The sequence below is a fragment of the Lathamus discolor genome, chromosome 5 (genome assembly GCF_037157495.1).
Source record: "Lathamus discolor isolate bLatDis1 chromosome 5, bLatDis1.hap1, whole genome shotgun sequence".
NCBI classification, from domain to species: Eukaryota; Metazoa; Chordata; class Aves; order Psittaciformes; family Psittacidae; genus Lathamus; species Lathamus discolor.
Genome location: NC_088888.1, coordinates 11,197,710 through 11,221,455, shown reverse-complemented (window position 1 = coordinate 11,221,455; position 23,746 = coordinate 11,197,710). Strand labels below are relative to the sequence as shown.

General features: G+C 51.0%; 2 protein-coding genes across 4 annotated transcripts in view; one reads left to right on the top strand and one right to left on the bottom strand.

The window, feature by feature from the left end:
* Positions 1-3,071, top strand: part of XDH (xanthine dehydrogenase) — a 58,967-nt gene extending 55,896 nt beyond the window's left edge. For both annotated transcript variants that reach the window (XM_065679739.1, XM_065679738.1), the window contains exon 37: positions 75-3,071. In XM_065679739.1, the coding sequence (XP_065535811.1) occupies positions 75-125 (51 nt within the window). In that variant the 3' untranslated portion in view covers positions 126-3,071. The remainder of the gene's footprint in view (positions 1-74) is intronic.
* Positions 3,072-3,681: 610 nt separating this feature from the next.
* Positions 3,682-7,131, bottom strand: LOC136016013 (carbohydrate sulfotransferase 9-like). Of its 2 annotated transcripts, none has more exons than XM_065682662.1 (2): positions 6,952-7,131; positions 3,682-5,448 (listed from the first exon to the last, which is right to left on the bottom strand). In XM_065682662.1, exons 1-2 carry the CDS (start codon positions 7,049-7,051, stop codon positions 4,640-4,642), a joined length of 909 nt encoding a protein of 302 aa, XP_065538734.1. In that variant the 5' UTR covers positions 7,052-7,131; the 3' UTR covers positions 3,682-4,639. The 2 variants fall into 2 exon arrangements, 1 of the variants encoding a protein (XP_065538734.1); XR_010613460.1 differs by lacking the exon at positions 3,682-5,448 and adding an exon at positions 6,093-6,355.
* Positions 7,132-23,746: the final 16,615 nt, after the last annotated feature.

The window sequence follows — 23,746 nt, the reverse complement described above, 5'->3', positions numbered from 1 at the left end:
GAGCATAGTGGGGCACTCCAAACCCAGGCCAGGACCTTCATTTGTTGCTAACTTACTTTGTTTTCTCTTTACAGTGCCCTTCTGCTGAGCCAGGGACCTTTAAGCCATGGTCCGTGCGTGTGTAGAAGGGAAGCTTGAGGAGCAAACTCTCCTCCTGAAACTGAGCTGACACCAGAGGGACCACAAGGCAGTAGGACTATAATGGGAAAAATAAATCTGTGTTCCTGCGGCTCATCCACTGATTCATGGAGCTTTCACATTTAATTGTCCAATCATTGTTTCCTCTAGCAGAAGGAATTGCTGCCAGATTATAGCTGTGGTGTAAATTTGAATGAAGAGTAAGTGGAAGCTGATGTTATCCAGATGTTATTGAAAAATCTTCCAGGTTTCATTTAAAACTGCTGCAAGGATGGGAGACATGCGTATTGCCAGCCAATGTGAAATAGCAGGGTGGCTGTTCCTTCTTTTTCTGCTGTAGGGAAAAGATGGATCACCTTGTGATGCTGTGCCAAGAACTTAAATGCATTATACGCAAACAGTCCTCTAGCTGAGATGGGGGAAGGCATGAGAGGCACTGAGGGCTGGACCCTGTTGTGTCCCTTCTGCACACAAAGCCTGATACACACTAGAGAAAGATGAGGAGGAGTTTTAATGTAAGCTAACGAAGATGGTCTTGCCTATTTAACAAAAGTGGTTCACAGGAATATCCTAAAATGTGACCAGTGGCTGATTTATCCTATGTTAAATGACTATTGTTCTGTCTGCACTGGGGCTTTAATGAATTCTTAGTTCACGTACTACTGATTAAAGATAAAAACTAGACCTATACCAAGAAGACTTGCAGCAAGATACTGCTTCATTAGCACAGCCTTTTCCCACCGCGCACCTCCACATCTTTCCCCATCCTTTAAATAAAAAAGGACATCAGAGATCTTGGAATGACAGAGAAAGTTACTCCTGATTGTTCCTAAGGCAGTTTATACCGGCCCACGAAAGGGAGAGGAGGACGGACACAGCTGGGGATTAGCTGGCTCTGGGTGCCCTCTAGGGTCAGTCCCTTGCTGTCGTGCTGTTGCCTTGCCTTCTATTCCAGACAACTCTTGGTTTTGCTGAATGTAAAGAGAATGAGAATGTTTTGCTCCAGGGACTGCTTGTCTGAAAATGTGCTGTGTGATGACCTCGTGTCTTCTGGGTTGAACGCATTTTTCATGTTGGATTTAACGCTGAGCATCCCTCTTCACAGGTCTTGTCACTCAGATTTAACGCTGTAGCATCATGTTATCTCTAGGTGATATCAGCCATGTACTGTACCTGCTCATCATGTGCCAACTCTTATCTGTTTCTCTGGCCCATAGCTTTATAAAGATGACCTTTTTCAACCTTTGCACTCCTAGGGCCATCCAAAAAATATGGTGCAAGAGGATGTAACTGCCTTATATAAGATTTTGCTCACATACAAACTGCTTAAAACTGGCCTCCATTTTAGGCCTTAATGTATGCACAGCTTGAAATATGCTCTTTAAGCACTCCAGGGTATATAGCTTGGAAATGTGCAGATTTATTTCTCGGCTTAAAGTATTATGGTTCTACCACCTAGAAGAAGCACAGTTGTGTATGTGAGTTGCAGGAAGTATTTTGTGCCTGCTGGGCTTGCTACGCAATTGTTTTGTTAATTGAAATATGATATTGCTGTTTCTCAAGCATAGAACATGTGCTAATGCGGAACATGGGGAGCTACAGGCAAAGAGTGATGTTGAGGAGCTTCCAGCGTTGTCTAAGGGGAAGGCCACCAGTATCCTCAAGAGACCTGTGGGTGTCCTGGGACATGGTGGGATGTCACCAGCAGGATGAGTAAGTGCCCTTTACCCCTCATGGTTCCGGAGGCACCTTTTCCATCATTTCGGAAGGGGTTTGTGTGCCTCGCAGCCACAGTGACTGCCTGGTCAGGTGGCATTTGTAAATGAGATGTATCAAGTCTCTCTTCTGTTATTTGCTTTGTGTGTTAATTTGAAGTGTATTCGCCACGCGAGGTGTACGTGCAGTGGTCAGAGCGGGCTAGTTCAGTGCAGATCTTAGCCTGTGGAGCCAGTTTTGCTGCAGCACCAGGGAGCCACTGTTTCCCAGGCCCCAGTTCTTGCCCTCAAGTTCACTGCAGCTCAGGACCCTCTTATTACCCTTCTACAGCTGATGGAAGGAGGAAACCATTTCCTTTTGGGGTGCACTGGAATTGAAAGTAAATTATATCAAACACCTGAGGGAGGGGGGAGAGTATAAAATCAGGGTTGCAAAGTAATTACAGAAACTGGTTTTGAGGGTGTAGGAAAAAGGGAAGCTTGGAGACTAATAGGAATTTACAGAGAGATCATAATAATGCCTGTGGGTGAGACAGGCACCCTAAAGAACATGAAGCTGAGGTTTTCATTTCACCTCTTGGTGTCATAACATTTCACACATTGGTTTCCTGTGGAACTAAGCGCCAGGCACTTTAGGGGAGGAGGGCTATCAGGAATAATGCGGGCTGCTCTTGCAAAGCTGCCTGAGAGCAGCTCTTCTGCTGTCGGTGCATGGCACTGCCCTCTGCTAGGTGCTGCATCAGATCTTGTTACGCACATCTCCCTGCATGGGATTTCAGCTCGCCATTGCTGAAGGGAAGGCTGCTTATGGGGAGAAGAATGCTCCCAATGAAATACAGTATGGATGCATGGCCAACGTTACAGTCCTTCCAGAAGTGTAGTCTCAGAAGAAGAACTGTGCCACCTTGCCAGGCTGTACAGTATTACGCACAATAAGGGCACTTATGTAATAATTGCTGTACCTGGGTAGTTTGTGTGAGGGTGGAAGGAGGCCATCTGATCTGATGTCTAAATGTTATTAAATGCATGTCCCTTGGTGAGAGAGAGAAGCCAGGTTTTCAGTCATTTCAGTTTTAGGTCAAGTCTAATCAGCATCTTTCACTATTGTTCTTTAACGAGCATTGTCAAATCAGTGTCTTTGTCACATGAATGTACGCGGAATTCTCTGTGAACGTCGCAACACTGCAAAATAAAGCTAAAAATTATTCTTGGAAACAAGCGTGCTATGGTAAAAATCTGTCACAGCCTGAAAGCTGGACAGCTTATGGAATCATAGAATAGTTAGGGTTGGAAAGGACCTCAAGATCATCCAGTTCCAACCCCCCTGCCATGGGCAGGGACACCTCACACTAAACCATCCCACACAAGGCTTCATCCAACCTGGCCTTGAACACTGCCAGGGATGGAGCACTCACAGCCTCCCTGGGCAACCCATTCCAGTGCCTCACCACCCTAACAGGAAAGAAATTCCTCCTTATATCCAATCTAAACTTCCCTGTTTAAGTTTTAACCCGTTACCCCTTGTCCTGTCACTACAGTCGCTGATGAAGAGTCCCTCCCCAGCATCCCTATAGGCCCCCTTCAGGTACTGGAAGGCTGCTATTAGGTCCCCACGCAGCCTTCTCTTCTCCAGGCTGAACAGCCCCAACTTCCTCAGCCTGTCTTCATACAGGAGGTGCTCCAGTCCCCTGATCATCCTCGTAGCCCTCCTCTGGAGTTGTTCCAGCAGTTCCATGTCCTTTTTATGTTGAGGACACCAGAACTGCACACAATACTCCAGGTGAGATCTCACAAGAGCAGAGTAGAGGGGCAGGATCACCTCCTTCGACCTGCTGGTCACGCTCCTTTTGATGCAGCCCAGGATATGGTTGGCTTTCTGGGCTGCAAGCGCACACTGAAGCTCATCCTTGGTGTTTGGCAAGGATGGACCCTTCCCAGAGGCCAGTCAGCTCACTGGCCAGGGCTGGGAGAGGACGGGTGGTTGCTGTGTCCTTATCACTAGCGAGTGGAGCTGAAAGCTAGGCTTGGCCCATTTGAGTCAGTCCTGTAAAGGGGGAACCTCACTCAAAACTTGAGTGGAGCAAGCGTTATGTGTTCCTGGGGCCCTCTTGAGCCTAAACATGCAGGAGATGTTAAGGTCATAAACCAGGAACAGTTCACACAGCACGGATAAAACCAAATGATGGGCTGGGGCTGTCCTGCCCTGAGCATGGAAGGGTTGGGAATACCACCAGTGGTTCCTCAGGAGGGTATGCCACGCTGTGTTGTATCTCACCTACTTGTGTGGAGTAGACAGACTCCACGTGATGTGCTCCTTTGGGACTGCTTCATGTATCTGCATGGAGAGACTTGTCCCAAGGAAGCCATTGCCAAACCTCTTGGCCCAAAAGGGAGCCCAGAATACGACATGGCAGTGCAGGCAGAGCGCAGGTGGATGGTGCTGTGACTTGCAGGAGGTCCAACTCACCCCACCCCACACCGCTAGGTTTGCTGAGAGTTGTTCAACCCCATCACAGCTCAATTCATGCACTTTTCCAAATCCCAATGCCATGTGTTTCCCTAGTGCCTGCTATTGCCACATTTAAACACAATTCAGGCGCATGAAGAGCCTTGACACCCTGTCCCAGCAGTGGTCTGCTCTCTGCTGTGCCTTTTGGAGCGGTGGCATGGACAAGTGTGCTGCGCGCAGCTCTGGAGCAAAGATCTTTCTGGGACCCAGGCGGTATCACAAAGCACTTCCATTTGGATTAAACCTCTTCAAACCATTCCCTCCAGCTGGGATATTGCTACCAGGTCTCCGGGGTACTGTGGAGGTCTGACAGAAAGCTGCTGGAGAACTGGAAAGCAGCAAGGTCCCAGCGGTAGAAACGAGACAGTTGCTGCTTCTGCTGGAGGGACAGCTCGCTGAACATCTGCTCTGATAACCAGCCATAGGTCCACTGCACTTGGCTGTCGGTGAACTCGGGGAGGAGGCTGTCTACAGGCAGCCCAGCCCTCTGCAGCAGGTAACCCAGCTCCTGCCTGAGGAAGCCGAACATCACCACGTAGTCGTACTGGACCAGGCAGGGCCGGCAGATGCTCACAAGTGGTTTCCAAGCCATGCTGGCATTGCGTGGCCCGCTGTCTAGAACATCCTGAACAAAGCTGCTGAAGGAAGGGCTGCTGCCCATGCCTTGCATGAACGTGGAGATCAGCCTGTGGAAAGGGTCCCTGACAAACAGCACTTTGGTGTAGGACCCTAACACAGCCTCTATCTCCGTCAGGTTGAACTTGCTCAGCTGCGTCTCCCGCGTGTGATGCCAAGGGTAGGGAAGCGGCACCGGGAGCGTCACGTTTTCCTTCTCCAGCTTTCCCAAAAGCTGCTGCCATTCCTCCGTCCCTGTCGATGGCACTTGGCAGTAGAGGAGGTCCAGCTTGGTGCTGACCCTCAGACTCGAGAGCAGGCAGGCTCTGTCCTCCGCGCTCCTCGGCAGCGTGGTCACTTTGCCTGTGTGGCTGCAGAAAGCTCTCAGTCTCTTCTTCCTGAGCTGCTGGATGTGAAGGAAAGTGTCCAGGGTCAAAGTGAAGCCTTCCTCTGCCCTGGGGGCCAGGCCACCTGGGAAACAGCATTTGAAGATGGAGGGTGACTAAAGTTCACAGGGGACTCTGCCTCGAGCTGGCACAGGATGCTGTGGCAGGTCCTTTTCCAGCCACTGCAGCGTGGAAAGGACATAGCATAAAGAAAGAAGATGGGAAGCGGGAGAGAGACCTGCCCTGCGTGGTAAAGAGCTCAGTTTTGCCAGGAAATGGGTTTCTGTCCCTGTGAATGTGGGGGAGCTTAGACACACAGACCCCTCTTTCCCCAAACCACCGTGTCTGAGCACTGACCTGGACTGCAGCAGTGCGCCACAGGGCCCCTTCTCCACTAAATCAGAGCTTTTGCCTTTATCTCCTCACTTTCAGCTGAGCCCGACGGAGGTAAGTTTACCAAAATGAGTCAGAAATATTGCGGGAGCTGAGCAGTAGTAAATTGCTTCTGTTAATTAGCTAACATCAGCTATGAAATGTGTGTGAAAGCAAGAGATTATCCTTAATGGCTCAGGGCAATTTAGGGATCCAAACACACTTCTTGCATCACTTCCATATGTAAATTCTTTCTACTGTAGATAAAAAGGCAAAAGCAAATAAAACCCCAAAAGCAAAGAGAAGCCAGAAGAAAACAAAGCAAATATAAAAGGCAAAAGCAAACAAAAAGCCTCTACTGCAATAGGTTTAATTTCTCAGATCCCAGCTTTGCTTTTTGCTCTTTATCTTCTTGGGTTTGATGTGAAGAGGCCGGAGCGGGTTTGAATGCAGGGGAGGAATACCTGCCCTGCTGCTTTATTCCTTTGCAGCAGCAGCGCATCCACCTCATCTGCTCAGTGCAGGCGTTTGGCAGCGCTGCGGAGATGGTCCCAGGTCCTTGGGAAGCTAATCATTTCCCACTGATTTGTGAGGCCATGGCGCAGGGAACAGATACACAGCTAAAAACAGGAAAAGGCCTGCAGGAGCCCAGGAGAAACCACAGCAATGCCTGAAGCTGCCCTCGGCTTCAACTGCCCAGCCCCACACCGACAAGAAAATCTGGTGATGGCTTTGCCCTGGACTGACCAGCACTGAAGGGGGAGGCCAGGTTGGACAGAGCCTTGGGCAACCTGGTCTAGTGTGAGGGGTCGCTGCCCATGGCAGGGGGTTGGAACTGGATGAGCTTAAGGTCCTTTCCAACCCAAACCATTCTGTGATTTTCTAGGCAAGAGAGGCATTAATCACTGATTCCCAGGCTCCCTCCTGCCTCCCCAACAGCGTTTCACCCTTCCCAGCAAAGGTTTGGGAGTTACCTTCAGCAGTTTCCCCACCACACCTGGTATCAATGACCCCACTAAGGACATAAAGCTGCCGGGCTCCATGGCAAGGGCTTTCTCCACAGGTTACCCCACCCCAGGGGCTGTGCCAACAGCATCTTCCATGCTGTAAGCATTTGCCCACCCAGACCCCCCAGGGAAATCCCCAGGCCGTTCATTTCCCCCAGGTACAGGAGTGCTGCCTCCATGAGGGACCACCAACGTGCCCCTGGCATTACCTCTTTGTCCAGTGGCCGGGCTCCGGAGCAGCAGCCTCCAGCTCAGGAAGGCGGCGATGCCCAGGGCAGCGGAGAAGATGAGGCGGGGAAGGAAGCGCATTTCCTGGGTGCTGCTGCAATGCTTGGAGCTGAGCACAGTGCGGGCAAGCAGGCAGGGGCCGGGAGAGAGGGTGGTGGGGAGCCTCCTGTGTTTATTTAATAGGAAACACACCCGGAGCTGGGTTAAAGTACTGTTTGGGCAGCAGCCCTGCTTGGCTAGGGGCAGGGAAATGGCCTGAGGCACAAAAGGTGCCTCCTGCTCTATGTTTACAAGGTGAGCTTTTGAGGCAGAATCTGCCTCTTCTTTCAACGGCTTTGCCATCCTCAGTACCCAGCCACGCCAGATGACTGTGGACCCAGCGAGAACCACCCTGCAGACCCAGGTGGGGGGACATGCCCCCCATCCCCTGATACACCTTGTTCTCTGCTGGCTTTGCCTCTTGGTGAAGCGCTGCTGTGGGGAGTGTTCAGTGATGAACAAGTGAGTGGTGGGCTCTGGGTCCTGCCTCCGTAGTGCTGGAGGGTCTTTTAAGGCAGAAGCTGGGGCAGGGGAGGTGATGTGATGGGGCACATCCAGTGTTGGATGTTCTGGTCTAGGAGGGACTGCTGAACTGCTGCCTGTGCCCTTTCTGCTGGGGGCTGCTTAAAATCTGTGACCGCTGCTTGTGGTGCGAGACCCCAAGCAGAGCAAAGGCCGTGTTATACCTCAGGGGGAGTGCTTCCCCAGTGAGAAGGAGCCCGACCAGGGAGTGTGACAACTACGAAGACCATGGCAAAGGGGACCGCAGCAGCCTGGGGAGTGTGACCTGCTCCCATCCGGCCCCATGGTTATCACGGCTACAAAGACTTCAAACCAGGCAGTGGTTATATACAGATTGCCTTTCCACGGCGAGATGTGCTGCCGGCAGCACCCCATGGGCTGGCACAGGGCAGGGACACGCTGGCTGACAGACCCTGCAGCTGCGAGGGGTTTGCTGCTTCAAAGCCTGCGGAGAGCAAGCGGGCAGGCTGGGCACGCAGCCCCAGCGGGGCATGGGCACAAGGGCTGCGCTGCACGGGGGCCTGCCGGGGAAGCAGCCCCGGGCGCTGGAAACCCGTCTGCCCGGAGGTCGGACTCGCCGTGGCTCGCACCGGGCAGCCGCGTCTTTCCCACCAGAGGGTGCTCCAGGCCCGAGGAACCCCTCTGCTGCGCCGGGCTGCGCACACCGCGCTGCTCCGCTGCCGTTTGAGGAACCGTCTTCACCGCCGTGATGGTCACTGCTGCGGCTTCGAAGTCTGCTGGGTCTCCTTCGAGCCCTGGGGAACCCGCTGGGCCCCTGGGAAGGGCAGTGGAATGCTTTTCACCCCTCAGCGAGGAGGATGCGTGGCCTTTAGGTGATGGCATCCTGATGGGATCGGGTCTTCCAGCAGGACCCCACCACGTGTATCCCTGCAACCCGCCCCCCCAAACGCAGGAGAAGCACGGTGCAGCTGAGGTTGGGGTGTATGGAGGCAGGAGTGAATGGCCACCCTTTGCTTCCCATCCCAGCAGAAGACACACGTTTCGGTGTGAGCTGCAGCGCCACGCTTGCTTCCCTCGGTGTGATGGGTCTTAGGGCAGGAGGATGCCTGAGTGAAAGCATTATTAGTAACTTATTATTAACCATGACATTATTATTACTAATAGTAATGATTATTAACTGAGAGTAGGTGTTTCTTGTGTCAGTAATGCAAGACCACCCCACAGGGGCTGCACAGGGGTCAGTAAATCACTGCAGTGCAGGGCTCTGCACAAGGCAGCGCACCCTCCAGCGCAGGCTCGCTGGTGTGGGGCGCAGCACCATCAGCTTCCCTGCTCCTGGGTACCAACCCGGGGCTTCTCTGCAGCTCCCAAAGCCGCTCTGAGGTGGCTGGGCAGCAGCATCCATGGCCTGGACACACACCAGAGCCCTAACGGGGCTCAGCGGGAGCTCGCCCAGCCACCAACAGACTTGGCTCGAGCACAAGGAGATGCTTTATATTGGCGTTCTGCAGTAAGGTTAGTGAATCAAAGGGGCAGAAGCAGCTCTGCGGGTTCTCTTCATTTAGCAGGTGGCAGCCACACGTGCCCTCCTGCATCTGAATGTCACATTGCAGCAGGGACTGTCCCAGCCGCAGCCCTGCTGAGCAAAAATGCAGCCGGAGCTGGTGCAGAGAAATGAAGTTTGTGTTTTACAGTCATAAGGTGGAAGCATAAAGATGTTCTCTGCCTGAGGGGCAGGGAAACACCGAAACCCCCCCTTTGCTTTGCATTGCGGTTTTACCAGTATGGGCCTTTTCAGAGGAGCACGAGATGCAGGGTCTGCTGTGCCTTTGTGACCTGCAAGCAGGAGGAAACTTCTGAGTTTAGGGGGAACAGAGGAGCAGGGAACTTCTCCTCTCCTTCCTTGACTTGTATCTGCCATTTAAATGGGCTTTGTCCCCAGGTTTTCTTTCTTTGTGGTGCTAAGCTGTCTCAAGTGTGTGTAGACACTTCAGATTGAAACTTGCTGTCAGGCTCTCCCTGCTCGTCTCCCATTGACTGCATAGAAGTGGTTGACAAGGCCAAGACTAATCCTTGGTAGGAAGCGGAAGGCTTCCCAACTTATGTTACAGGGAGGCAGCACCCTTTTCGGGCACAGAGGCTGAGCCAGGCAAGGGAGCACACTTGATCCTACTCAATGCAATTACACAAGGGAATTAATTGGGGAGTTCATGTGAAATGACACCTTATTTGGGCACACTCTTATTGCTGTACGTGTGGGGAAAAGCTACTCTCCTTTTCTTTACAGTCAGGATTGTCTGGATATGAATTTCCAGATTTAGTCCCACCAATAGCTCCAACTGCACTGCCTCAGGCTCCCTTTATTTTCCCCTCATAGGACGCAAACCCTTTGGAGATATTCTTACATGTTAATAAACATCCTCGTCTTCGGCCTTCCCGCATTCCTCCCACACTTCCAAATCGTGCTAAGTATTGTCTTGTGCGGCCATGACCTGCAGGCGCTGGTGTGCCGGTCCCCCCTTCCTTGTTCCTTGTTGCTCCTCGCGCTGGTGCGTGTGGGAATGTGAACTCTGCAAAGTGATGGCAAACGCTGCCTCATCCAGAGAGGGATGTTTTTACATTGCGGGTAGAGGAAGAGCGGATAGGAAACCTTCTTCTCCTCCTCCTCCCACTTCTTGTTTGGAAACTCGGGGTACAACATCTCTGTTTTGCATGTGTAGTTGGGCCTGTAGCGCAGCAGAAACGCGGGAGCAGCTGGAAGAGGAACAAGCTGCCCTGCTCCTGTAGCACCGTTTAACACGGAAAATGCTTGTTGTCTTCGGAAAGGACAGTCCTAAAAGTCTTTTAAGGCTGCTGGCTCGGGATTCCTCCAAATCAAACGTTAAGGAGGAAGTGGGTATCTGTGGATAAACCGGGGGGGCTGCAAGCTGAGGGAATGGCCTCTTCTCCATCACATCTGATCCCTGAGCTCCTCTCTGTGCGCTCACGGAGAAGCTTGGCTGCCCAGCTTGCTTCAGCACTGGGACATAGACTGACCCCATTGCCTTTAGTCACTGGGACGGCTTTAGATGAGGTTTAGCACTTTAACACATGAACCAGAGCATGTCTGTAAATACTGGCTCATTTAGTCTCATGGTCATTTAAGAGATTTGGCCAAAAGTGCTTACTCCTGGCTGCTTCCTGGTGCGGAGGATTTGGGGTTTTCTTTCGTCTAGCTCCTGCCAGATGTGGGCAGCTGTGGGGCAAGTCAAACTGCCCAATACCCTGGGCCTGTCCCCATCTCCTCCAGCACTTGCCACCAAGCTGACAGTGTTAGCTGGGGGGCAGAATGGTGGACATTTGTCCTGCATTGGATGGAGAGCACCAGGCTGGCTTCAGGCAGGAGGGGAGAAAGCTGGAGGCCACAGGGACTGGCCAGTGCTGGACCAGAAATAGTTATGCAAGGCGGAAAGGAAAGGAAAGCAAGTTCACATTGCACCAAGGAGCAGGTAGGACAATGTTTGGAGGGGTTGTACAACTCTGGCGCTTCCTGTTTTCCGTGGGCAGGAGCTGTGATTGTCACTTCTTATTCAGCTCCTCATCCTGGGAGGAAGACACTATCGGGCTGTCCAGGGGCAGCAGGATGTTTATGTGGTAGGCTGAGTCAAGGTACTGCTTTTAATACTCCCCGGAGCAGAGTCATTGGGGGAAATGTACATTTTGGGTTTTATTTTTATTTAGAAAGGGCTCACAAGCATCCCAAGAGCTCTGGGATTGCTGTGCAGGCTGCGTGCCTCCCTGCCAGCAACGAGATGTGTTTTTCTCAGGCTATTACACAAGGATTTTACAAGGTGCCATGAGCTATTGGTAATTCAGGGAGGATTCGTGTAATTAGTGATGCTATATTGAGAAGCTTGGCTTAATTACTACAGAAGCTGTTAAACTTTGCATTGACTTAGCTTAGGGCCCAATGTCAACGTGAATACCTAGTGCTGGTGGAGAAGGGTAAAGGCCCCCCTGTAACCACCATATGCCCGCACAGAGGACCCGTCTCTGCCCACTTTGTTGAGGACAAGTGTGTTTTCCTGGGAGAGGGGGTCAGGGGACTCAGTGAGCCTGAACTTCTTAAAAACTGAAGGTTACAGCCATCATCTCTCTGCAGTAGTAGGTGGGAATCCCATGGGAGAGAAAATAGCGTGTTGGATCTGCATGTGCAGGGGCAGGATGCTCATGGGGCTAGTGGCCATCATCTCTATCCCATCACCTGCCATGGGACCAGCAGCCATCCATCCTGTCACTCATATCCCATCCCTTCCAGTGGGAGCAGCAGGCATCCATCCCATCACCTCCATCTCATCCGCTACCATGGGAACATCAACTCTTTACAGAGCTTCATGGCCTGCTTGGACAGCACAGGACCTTTTATCACCGAGAGTTTCTCTAACAGGATCTCGGTCTTGCTTTGCATCCCAAGCACCTCCGGCTCCTCCTGGCCTTCCTCGCTCTTCCTCTGGCTGTTAAAACGCAGTAGGACTGTGGGGAGAAGCCTGGAGTGCTCACAGACAGAGCAGGCAGTGCCTGTGCATGTGCAGTAATACGGCAAACCTAGTCCTTCACCTTCGCTTTCTCATTTGTTTAATGTGAACCAGGTCTTGTCCTGGCTGTTCTGTTCCTTAACAACGTGTGCTTTAGGGAGCGGCTCTTGGCTGCCCTTTACATTTCAGTGCCCCGCAAGCATTAGCGTGGGCAGATGCTTTCTTATTTAATCCAGACACTTCTCTTCTTTGGGCCGCTCTTCCTTTTGGGAGCAGAGAAAGGGGAGATCCTCCAAGCTCCCTCAGGAGCCACCTCTCCACCCCACTGATGTGGGGGCAAAGCCTCTGCTCAGCCCCCAGCTTCACAGAGATTGTAGGGTCTTGTGTGGCCACAGTGGTGCTGCTGGGGGCTGCACAGAGGAGATCTGGGCCTGGAACACGTCAGGAGCTCCTGGAAAAGAGAGCGTGGTGGTGAAAAACATCGGGGTGGCAGGAAGGAAACCTCGGGTGTGAGACGTCACTCACTGGACCCAGATCTTGATCCCCCTCCTGCATTCCCTGAAGTGGACATGGGCAAAGCAAGATGAGATCTCATGGGATTTGAGCTTGTGTCTCCCATGGGTCCTCTTTTCCTGAGCCTCAGCTCCCCTATTGCAAAACTGGGACCCCTTCCCCAGGCTTCACACCTTGTGCTGCCCCACTTTTTGCTTTACGTTTAAAGCAGCGTTTTCCCCTTTTTGCCTCATTTTTCTGTGCCACTGCCCGACCGGGTGAGGAAGGCTCCCGCAGTGCCTGCTGCTCGTTATGGAGGGTGGTTTCTCAGGCAGCTTTTGGCCCAGGATGCTCCCTGAAAGCCGAGCTTGTTTGAAGGCACATGCAGGCATCTGCCCACCGCTCCTGGCCTCTCCCAAGGCAGCGCTGCCGTGTTACACTGCTGGCTATCACGTTCTCTGGATTGCTGATTGTTTCCATTATTCATATAGAAACTCCTCAAGTATTCCAAGATCTCTGACTTGATTTGAATGTCTTTTAAAGGAGGCAGCAGCATGGGCTTGGGCTACTTCCACACCTGGCCTTGTGGGATGTTATTTCTGATGAGCATCGTTTTCAGGAACTCTGGAATCTCTGCTCCCGACTGCTTTACTGTACCAGAAGTGGCAGGGGGAAAAGGGTGTAAGGTCTGTTTGTTTTACTTCTTCATCCAGACAATAAGCCAGCAAATACTCCCAGGTTGTTTATATTTGGATAAGGCTGCTCTGCGTCCTGTGAAAGGAAAATGACACATTTACTTCTCCTGGAAGAGATGGTGTGGGACAAAACAGGCCTGGCCACAGGCAGGCCTGGCTGCCAGAAGCCTCTTGAAGCCACTTGTGTGATGCACAGGATGACCTTGGTGCTTTGGTCCAGGTGGTGAGGGCTCAGCGGGGGCATGAATACCTGTTTTTAACCTGTTGGTGGCATTAAGGTTGGGGGAAGATGCACAGAAAAGGCAGAGCTTGGTCCCCAGCAGCATCCCCAAGCTGCTGCCTCCTCCTCTCCCACCGGCTCCTGCGGGATGCAGGGATGTGGACACCGGGAAGCGGCCTCGTCAGTTTGCCAATCCAACAAGCTAGGTTTGGAGTCTGGGGGGTGTGAACCATAAACCAGAATTCTGCTTTCCTGTGGTTTTACCCAAAAGTGTGATCCCTCCTGTCCTGAGGAATGGACGGGATGCATCACGGGGGGGTTCAGCTGCACGGTGTTGTGCTGGCTTTGCTTGGCTCCCACCATCCCCTCTCTGGGCACCCAACACTACCTGGGGACAATCAGCTCATTGTGCCTGTGTGCCCACATCCCTTGCTGGCCCTGAGCCTCACACCTTCCTGCAGAGAATGGGATTTAGGTGCTGCAAACAGGACCAGCAGCAAAGCCAGGGCTGAGCTGGTCCATGCCCAGCCCCATCCATCCCAAGGGCAGAGGCCCTCGCCTCAACATCAGCGTTGCCTAGTGTGGATTCATTTGGGGAGACATCACATAGAGCACCCCCAATGGTGATATCCCCCCAGGGCTAGGTCTTATAGGTGTGGGAGCCTCTTGCCCCATTCAGCTGCATAGAGCTGAGGGATGCTCTGCCCTCCTCTCTTTGCTGACACACTCCTGCAACCCAAACGCATACCTGAGCTGTTTCCACAGGAGCTGGGCAGCCCTTCGCAGGCAGGCACAAGGAGGAAAGTTGTGGAAACAATCCCAACGCGTTTTTCCTTTTGCTTTTTGATTAATTTTCTAAGTGAACTGTCAGAGAGCTGCTTGCCCAACACGGAGAGGTTGGGCAGAGATAAAATGTGCAGCCCTGAGGCCCCACAGCACCACCGGCGCTGAGACACGTCAGGGGAGAGGAATTGTCTTGGCCAGGAGGCTGAGTGCTTGTTTCACCCCCGTGGAACCTGGGCAGCTCCCAGGGTGGCTCTGACAGCTTCATCCTGGGTCAGGAGCTCTAAGGGAGAGCCAGGAGCTCACGGCCCCACTGCAGTCCTCAGCAGGGCCCAACATCCTCCTTCTTGAGCTCAAATTTGGTCAGAATTATTGTCTTTTTCAAAATATCCTCCTGTTATTTTTACCTAAAAGTGAAGAAAAGAGAAACTGCTCTTCCTATTGTTTTTTCCCAGGGTATTTTTGAAGAATGAAAAGGGGAAATGACTTTCCTCCCTCATTCAAAGCTGACAAACGCAGCCAAAACCTGCCTCCTCTTCCCATTATTTCACTTCTATTCGTAAACCTCGCCTAACTGCCTGCAATCTGAGCACCTCTGCAGATGAAAACCCCCACTCTCCTGCCTCTCCTCTTTGAGGAGCCTGTATAGCAGATATAGGTCAAGGGAGCTGCTGTCCATGAGCTTTGATGGACCCATCTGGGGGTACTTGGGATACAGGAACATTAGAGTCCTGTTATCCACATGTTCATCTATACATCTCAGCTGACAAGAACAGCTGCTTCATTGCAGAATCTTCCATCACCTGCTACCTACCACCCTCGTCGCCACCTCCATCGCTTCATGAAAGACATCAGTTTTGGTGACCAGTCTTGATTCCTACAATGGCACACAAACTCCTGCTTGAGGCTGCCCCCTCCATCCTGGCATGCAGTGATTGCAGCATAATGCATTGAATTACATTGATTTAAATATGTTTTTCCCCTTCAAATGGTTGTTCTCAAGCAGTTGTGACACTGCTATTCAGCAGGATCACATTTGTCTCCCTGCAGGTGCTGAGGAGCATTTGATTTAAGTCTTTCCAAACAGTCTGGAAACAAGGGATGTGGCTTCTTATCACAGAGCAAAAACATGGAAAACACTGAGAAAGCACTTCAGAAGAGAAATGATCCTTACGAGTCCTCTCCAACCTGACGTATTCTATGATGCGAACGAGCAAATCGCTATCCTTTCACACGCAGCCGCGATTAAAGAAGCAGCAGCAGATCCTGGAGTCAAGGCAGTTCTGGTCTGAAAAAGCCCAAGGGATTTCAGCTGTGCTTCCCAGTGCAGGGCATGAGATGCGGCAGCTGTTGGAAGTCATGCTCTGGTGCACACTCCACCTGCTGAATGTGTGTTGAATTCAAAAGCGGGCAGTGAAGCCCTTAACAAACAGGGCAAGAAAGGCACAAAAGAGAGACCCAGAGATCTCCATGCATGAAGGAAGGGTCCAGGAGGGGTGAAGGGTTTCACGTCAGCAGCCACCAGACTCTGCGAGCCTCAGTCTTCCCCTGTACCTACTTCCAGTGAATATGGCACATGGAAGCAAACCACATTGGGAGCCCTTTGGAAGCATGGATTTCAGATACACGGTTGCTAACTCTTACCCAAGACCCTGTGGCAGGTTTTGCCTCTGTGAGCTCCTGACCCCCAGTAGTTGTTGCGCCCTGTTTGAGCACCCTCGGCTGATTCTCCTGGTGAAGATGAAGGAGGAGGCAGAGAAGATGAGCAATGGAGAGGTGGCTCCCTTGGGAAAGACGCCCACAAGCAGGCATCCATCTCTCACTTCAGTCCCCAAGGGAGGGTGAGCAAGGAAGGGGTGGGAAGATGCTGTGCCAAAACAGTGCTTTCCACAGTTCCTCAAGGGTTGGAACTGGCATCGCTGCTGGGATCGATGTGGGAGTGCTGCCCCAGCCCTTGGGGCTTAACTGGAGCAGATCACTGCAATGCCCCTGAGACCTGGCTCTTGGGTCCTCCTGAGGCTTTTTTACACCCTTGGCTGGCGGTTTGGTGTTGCTCCATCACATTCCTACTCCCTTACTCCTTCCCCAGCAGCCCCTTTGCAGAAGACCGTGCTGGTATCCCTGGAGAGCTGCCAGTGCCAGCTGCCTCTATAAATAGTCCTGCTATAAACTGAGAGAGTTTGGTCCCTGGCAGGCACAGCCCTGCCTCCGATCACTGCGGTGCAGGGTGCAGGCTGTGAGTGCTGCCACACCAGAGACAGATAACGTCTTGTTAGAAGGCTTACGTTTTGATTTTCAGCTGGTTAATAAGTGATGCAACGGTGGCACTCTGGTACTGCAACATTTCCATCCCCTTGGTCTTATTTAAGTCAAATGTTTTAGTCTTTGTACTGGGAGAAATACATCTTAGAAAGCAAACTAAGACACACATGCACACAAAAGCGCTGCAGGCTTTGTAGCAATGAGCCTGGGTTATATGTCAGTGTGCTGGGGTCAGACCTCTGGGTCTTTGTTTCCCTGTTTCTTAGAGGAGTCAGCACGAAGCTTCCCGAGGCTGCAGGATACATCCTTCCATTTAGGAGGCTGGAGCTTCCCCAGAGGCAGTGGGCTGAAGGCAGCTCTCACCTCCATGGCCCTGGGGAATAGCAGCAGTGCTATTTTTAATGTTAAACTAATGGGACAGTGTTCAGTGTCCAAGGGCAGGTTGGACGGGGCTCCGAGTAACCTGCTCTAGTGGAAGGTGTCCCTGCCCGTGGCAGGTGGGTGGAACTGGATGAGCTTTAAGGTCCCTTCCAACCCAAACCGCTCTGTGATCCTATGACTTCTCTATGCTCTCCTTGCCCAGATTGACTTTCTGTGCCTTTTCACATGATGAGGCCGAGCCCCCAGGAATGGCCTCATCGGATTCAAACCTGTGCAAGGAGGAGGGAAGCTTTGCCTGCCTGCATCTATAGGGATGCTGGGGAGGGACTCTTCGTCAGGGACTGTAGTGACAGGACAAGGGGTAACGGGTTCAAACTTAAACAGGGGAAGTTTAGATTGGATATAAGGAGGAAATTCTTTCCTGTCATGGTGGAGAGGCACTGGAATGGGTTGCCCAGGGGGGTTGTGAGTGCTCCATCCCTGGCGGTGTTCAAGGCCAGGCTGGATGAAGCCTTGTGTGGGATGGTTTAGTGAGAGGTGTCCCTGCCCATGGCAGGGGGGTTGGAACTGGATGATCTTGAGGTCCTTTCCAACCCTAACTATTCTATGATTCTATGTCTCTGACAGCTCCTTGCGATACTAAAGGATATGTCAGGGATGAGCTGCAGGGAGAGCTGCCTTCAGTCGCGAGTGCCGCATTTTCCACATCCCCATCCCCAGTGAGAGAGTCAGGATTTATTCTGGAAAGGAACAAAATCTGCACTTTTCTCAGGAAAACCTCTCACTCCCTCCTGTTCGCTTGCCAGGAGGAACGGCTTGCGGGGGGTTGAGGCAAGCTTCTGCATGAGACCCAGAAAACATGTGAATTCCTTCTCACATTCCTCTTGCCACACCTCCTGTTAGCACTTGAGGATTTCTTCCCTGGTCACAGAGAAAAGCAGGCAAGAAACTGTAGGATCCAGTGGGTGGCAGAGCCTTTGTTGCCATTTTCCTTCCATAAACTAATGCAGGTGACCTTGGTGGCTTGGTGGAATAAAGGTTTCAGGGTGTGAGTACCTGTGCAGGGCAGACATAGCTAACAAGAGTGATGCTTTTACATTACAGGACACTGGAAACCGCTGGCATTCAGGCTTGAAACAGCCTGGCCTGACACTGCGGTGCTGGTGTGTGCAGGCAGAGGTGGGGAGCAGCCCCCAAGGCAGACCCTTATGTGCTGCTCCTCCCTGCAGCTCCATTGGGAAGCGTGGGTACACGCGTGTCGAGGAGTGTGGGAGCAGTGTGGTGGGGGAGTGGGAATGGTGGGAGGAACGTCTGTTCTCCTGTGCTTATATTTATCCCCCGGTGGATGACCAGGCTCAAAAGGCAGGATACGCCTCCCTGGAGCCCGATGAACTCACAAACTTCTACCTGGGAAGGATGCGAACCTGGATCCTGCTGCTAAAAATATCCTGGCAAACAGAGGTTTTCCAAAACAGAGTTCCGGAAATGCTAAATTTGGAGGTGATTCATTGAGGGAGGGGGGCACAACTGCTCTGTTTATTTTCCCTTAAGGCAATCAGGAACAATGTAAATCCCAAACGCCTTCATCCTACCCCCTCGGCTGGGCTGCTGTGCTTTGAAGCATCCATCAATAACCCTGTAGGCACCGGCTTCCCAAGAAAGCAGACCTGCTGCAAAAACAGGAATCCCTTATCGGGCAGCAGGAAATGCTATTTTTACATGAAGTTCAGATTAAAAATACAAGGGAAAGATACGCACCATGGGCACAGGCTAAAATTAAACCTTGAGCTTCTCCCCAATGGCTGGCTCCTGCTGCTCGCCTGATTGAGAAACCAAGGGTGAACGCCGAGAAGGAGCCCGCTGTCTCTGGCTGCTCTCGGTGGGATTCGCTCTGCTGCAATGCTTTCCTCTTTTCTTTTCCACTCTTTTATGAGTGTTGCTTAAATAAAACACCCTGGACCACTGCTGTGACTCTTGGCATCTTCATGTGGCTCCTTGATACAGTTCTGAGCCAGAGGTTTCAGTTTCCGACTGCCCGATGAGCTGCTCTGACCTGTGTCCAACCCAAGCCTTTCTCTGACCAAACTTCCTGCATCCAGATGGTCCAACATGATGTACTGATGCCTCATGAGGATTTGCCTTGCCTAAATGGCTCCACCATTGCCAGTTTTGGGTCTGCTCCACAGACTGGCACATCTGGTCTGGATTTCGAGCATCACCTTTCAAAGCTCTTTGGGCTCTGTAGCAATGAAACAAGCCATGGGCCGCAATCCCCCAATCTCTTTCTTTTTCCTGCAGTCCAACACCGATACGCAGCTGCCAAAGCAGCACTGTGGCTGTGTGTTTGCATTACCACCGTGATTCGTACAACCAATGAAACCCATTTGCAGCCACGCTTTGTGTTCTTCAGCATCTCAGGGCTCCGTCAGCTGAAGCTGTGCTCAGGGCTCACCTCTGAGCTGCTTTTCCAGCTCTGCACTGGGTGGCACTGGGGCAAGTCCCACACCTACCACTGGTCACAGAGGTGGCCCTGATTACACCTTGTCAGCAGTTCTGTCAGGCAGCTCACTGCAGGCTTATCTGTGTTGGATCATGGGCCAAAAGGCTTTTTATTTGTCTTGCAAAAAGCAATTGAAATGGATGCAGAAAAGTCACCCCATAAAATGGATGTGTGAGGTGCCCATCTCCTGACTGACCACACCGACGTTTTTTATGTGTGTGTGTATATACACATATAGATATAAATAGGTACAGTCTACTTCCTGCCTGGGAAAAGTCCCTTTCAAATGTCTATGGAAAGCAGGAAGGCTTTTGAACTCAGGTAGGGGCATTTTGTACCATGACAGGGTTTCCAGCGGGGTGAGAGATGCTCAAACCCCATGGAGAGCCATAATCAGTGGCAGCAGGATGCCCACAGCTTGCTCTGTCAGCTCACAGCCAGGGATGGGTGTTTTAGGGCTCAGAGGACCTGGGATATGCAGCCTGTTAATGTTGGCATGGTCCAGAAAAGCAGCAAGTCCCAAAAAGGGGGCAAGAGGAAAGTAAATGGCACCCAGAGATGATAAACCACATGTGACAGTTGGATGTTCTGAAGCACAACAAGAGCAACAGAGCAAATATGCTGAGCCTGGAGGGTCTTAGCCCTCGCTTGCCCCGGGGGTACCACCACCAGCTCTGCCCAGGCTGACCCTACATAGACTTTGCTCTGCTTTGCCTGTTCTGAGAGGGGATAAAGAAAAAGCATGCAACGACCCTTTTCTACAACCAAGCTTTGCTCTGAGCGTTTGGCTGCAAAGCATGTCCTGAAAGGTTGTTTGCTCGGAAGAAGTACTTAAGAGCATTTGTAGCCTTCATCAGGAAAGGAAAGGCCAGAAAAATCAAGTGGAGCAGCTTGAGCTAGCCAGGCCCCTGCAAGTGCTCAGCAGAGGTTGGGCTTGCCAGGTAAACAGGAGCTTGAGAGTAGAATTTCTTTCAGCTGAGCTGGTCTCCTCCTATTTGATGCAATTATATGAGGGTCTGAAAGGCTGCGGAGAGAGTGGTAGTGCTGGATCATTGCTGGGAGCCAGATCGTGTGAAGGGCACAGCCTTTGGAGAACAGGTAAGGGAGGAATGTGAAGACTTTTGGTGGTGGTTTGGGCACTCTTGAATGCCTTGGGCTGCCCGGGTTGTTGGTTCAGCCATAGTGTCATTTTTAGTAGATGGACTTTTGATTTAGAGAGATGGTAGGGTTGTGGCATCCATCACTGCTCCTGTCTGTGGCTGGCCTGGTCAGCTGTGTGTATTGAGGTTTAATATCGCGGCATCACTTGCTTTGCCTGTTTTCTTGTGCATTGATGTGCGTATGGGGGGAGTGCTGCTGGCAGAGCTCAGCACCAGAAGTTAAATGATGTTGGGTAACCCTGTGTGTGAATGATTGCATGTGGCTTGCATACAGTGAAAAGTGGATGTCTGGAAGCACCCAAAAATGCAAGTCTGTGATCTCTGCTATGTTGTGTAAGCGCTTCTTACTTCTGTCACTTACTGTAAGCTGAAGCAGTGAAATTCGGCTCAAAGGAGAAGTGATGTGAAATGGTACCTAATCTGATTTGGGCAAAACACCAGTCACAAGTGGGCTGCTCTTCCTCTGCAGGGTGCAATCTAGTTTGGACTTCACTCTGTAAAATTATCTTGCTCATGCAGAAAAGGTTTTGCTTTGCAAAACATCACCTTGCTGGTTTGACCCCTTGATATTGCTGTCATGACTGCCCAGACTGCTCCTGTGTTGGACAGGGTTGGGGGGCTCTGTCCCTGCTTTCCCCCTTCCTGGGGCAGGGCTGCATACCAGTGGAGAAATAGGGCATTTAAAGTTAGTTTTACTTGACTTTCTGGAGTGGACTGAGTTTCCAGCTGGTTATTCCTCTTTTAATAAGAGCTGATTTAGGCATTAAAACCTGAAATCCTGTGTGAGAATCTGGTAGGACATCGTGTGTTCATACCTGATGTTGAGTCAAGCACATGCAGTGATTTTTCTCTTATCTCTGAAGAACAGAGGCTTGCAGAGCCAGTGAACACAGGGGTACATGTGAATGCTTTTGTGCTGGATGGCGGGGTATGACTCCTGCGCCAAGAGCCCGTTGGGGCTGTAGCACTTACAGAGAAGGGTAACTGAGAGGTACTGCTTTCTCTGATAAAACCTGTTTGGCCCAGGTACAGGACCTATGGTCTGGCCCAGGATACTGGGGTGATGGAGAGGGTTTCCCATGTAGGCCATCAAGATGCCTGTGCTGCAGGGCAATCTCCACAGGAGTACTCATTGTGACTTTGGGGTTTCAGGTGAAAACCTGTGTCTGAGATCCCCCCAGGTGGCTGCAGGGCAGAGCAGTAGTAAGCAGAAATAGCTGCCCATCTGGTGTCTCTCCTCGAGCATGCACATGTGCCCAGATGTAATGGAAGTCGTGCCACCCCCACTGAGATTGGTAACTGTAGAGCTTGTGTCGCTGGAGATTTCAGCTTTCTTTGTCTGTGCTAGAAACTGCGAGTGCTGCCAGAGGCAGTGCAAAACGCAGAACTTGAGGAGAGAGCGCAGGGTAGGACCAAAGGTGTGCTCTGACACCCATCCATCATCCCAAAGTGGTGATGGGCTCAAAGTGCTCCTCTTGGCTGATGTGCTCAGGTTTCTTGGACCTGGTCCCCGTTTCATATTCAGCAAAACAGAACTCGATTTTCTCTCCTCCCCCGAATATGTTATGTTGCAAAAAAATATCTGCTGGTCCTTCCTTTCCGAGATGTTCGAGGGAGTCGATTTTTATCAGCAAAAAATAAAAACCCAACCCAAAACTCAAAACAGGAAACTCTTATCAGCTTGCCAGGAAACTCTATTGCTTTGTGGAAGTGTTACCCTACGGTCATTGCTACTTTCAGTAGCTGTTTGTGTGTAATTTATGGTCTTAAGATGGGCGTCAATCTTCCATACAAGCACGGGAGAGGCTCTAAAGCTGGAAGGGGTAGTGGTAGGAGTGGAGGGTGGAGGGGAAATGCCAAGGAACAGGATTTGTATTATCTTACTACATATATTTACAGTGATAAGATTTTCATTGTTTTCTATGGTTAAATTATGATCCTGAGTTTTTTCTGTGTTCGGATCCGGAAACAACAAAAATATGTCTCCAAAAAAATGGAAAAGTTTAGTCTTCAGTGACCGTTGCTCAGCAAAAGTAATTGAAGCACTTGGGATGGTCTAGAACTTTTTGGCAAGGGGATTCCTAAATTATTGCCATATGAAATCCTGTGTGTTTGTATTCCAAATACGTGCAGGTGTCTCTGTGTAAAACTATATATATATATATGTGCTATTGAAGCTTGTCAAACTTGTCACAGGGGGTTGGCTGGTTTGTTTTCATGCCTCAGTTTTGATGTGCCCATCTCCAGCACAGAGGGCTTGTTCATATCCAGAAGCAGTTAAAAACTGCATTGCTCCAAAGTGTCTTTGGATTTAAAACCCCAAACATTGGTACGCAGTGTTGTAAAATGCGTCTGAAAGCTCAGTGTGTGTGCGCGCTTTACGTATAGAGATCAGGAGCTTAACATTCAAACCTGCCTGGTAGATGTGCTGATCAGCACTGGCTCCTTGCCCAGCATTTCCTTTTATTTTGCCTGGTTTTGTCCCCTGGTGTATCTGTTGGAGCGCTTTGTGCATTGCTGTCACACAGCATCACAGCAGTCTCTCCAACAGAGCTGTTTTGTGTGCTGCGAGCTGTATGATGCGCAGGAGGAAGCACAATGCTGCTGCCAGGTTATCGCGCTTGTCGCGTTCACTGCTGACTAAAGTGCTTGGTTATCTCATTTCTGCTGGTGAATCTCTTTTGCCTATAAATAAGAATTAAGCTTTTGTCTGGAAAGCTGAGCTGCTGGGCCATGAAGGAAAAAGAGACTTTCTGAGGGGGTAACCCATGACCAGCTCTCTTAATGGCACTGGGGTCATGCAGAAGAGCCAGGATGATGTCCTGAGTGAGCTCACTGAGTGCCACCAGTGATGCAGAGCACTTTTCCATGGACTCCTGGCCTGGCATTTAGAAATACACCCTGCCTTTGGGAGTATGGGGAGCAATGCTTTACTGGGGACAGTGCATTTCTCAGCGTGGCTTGGGGTCCCACTCAGCTGGAGGAATCCCTGTAAAACCATAATTGGAGGTTACAGATCTCCATTCTTCCATCTTACAACAGATAATGTGCACTTTGAAACCCGACTGTCTTATTGGCTTCTGGTCTGAAACAAATCTTTAAATAGAAAGATCAACTGTTTTCCACCCCTCTGTTTTTAAATGATGGTCTTAAACCCAGAGCACTCTGTGCAGGTTTAGCATGCTGTGTTCTGTGCTTTGGGGAAATGGACTTGTTCCATGATTGCTTAAAGCTTTTGGCCAAGTGT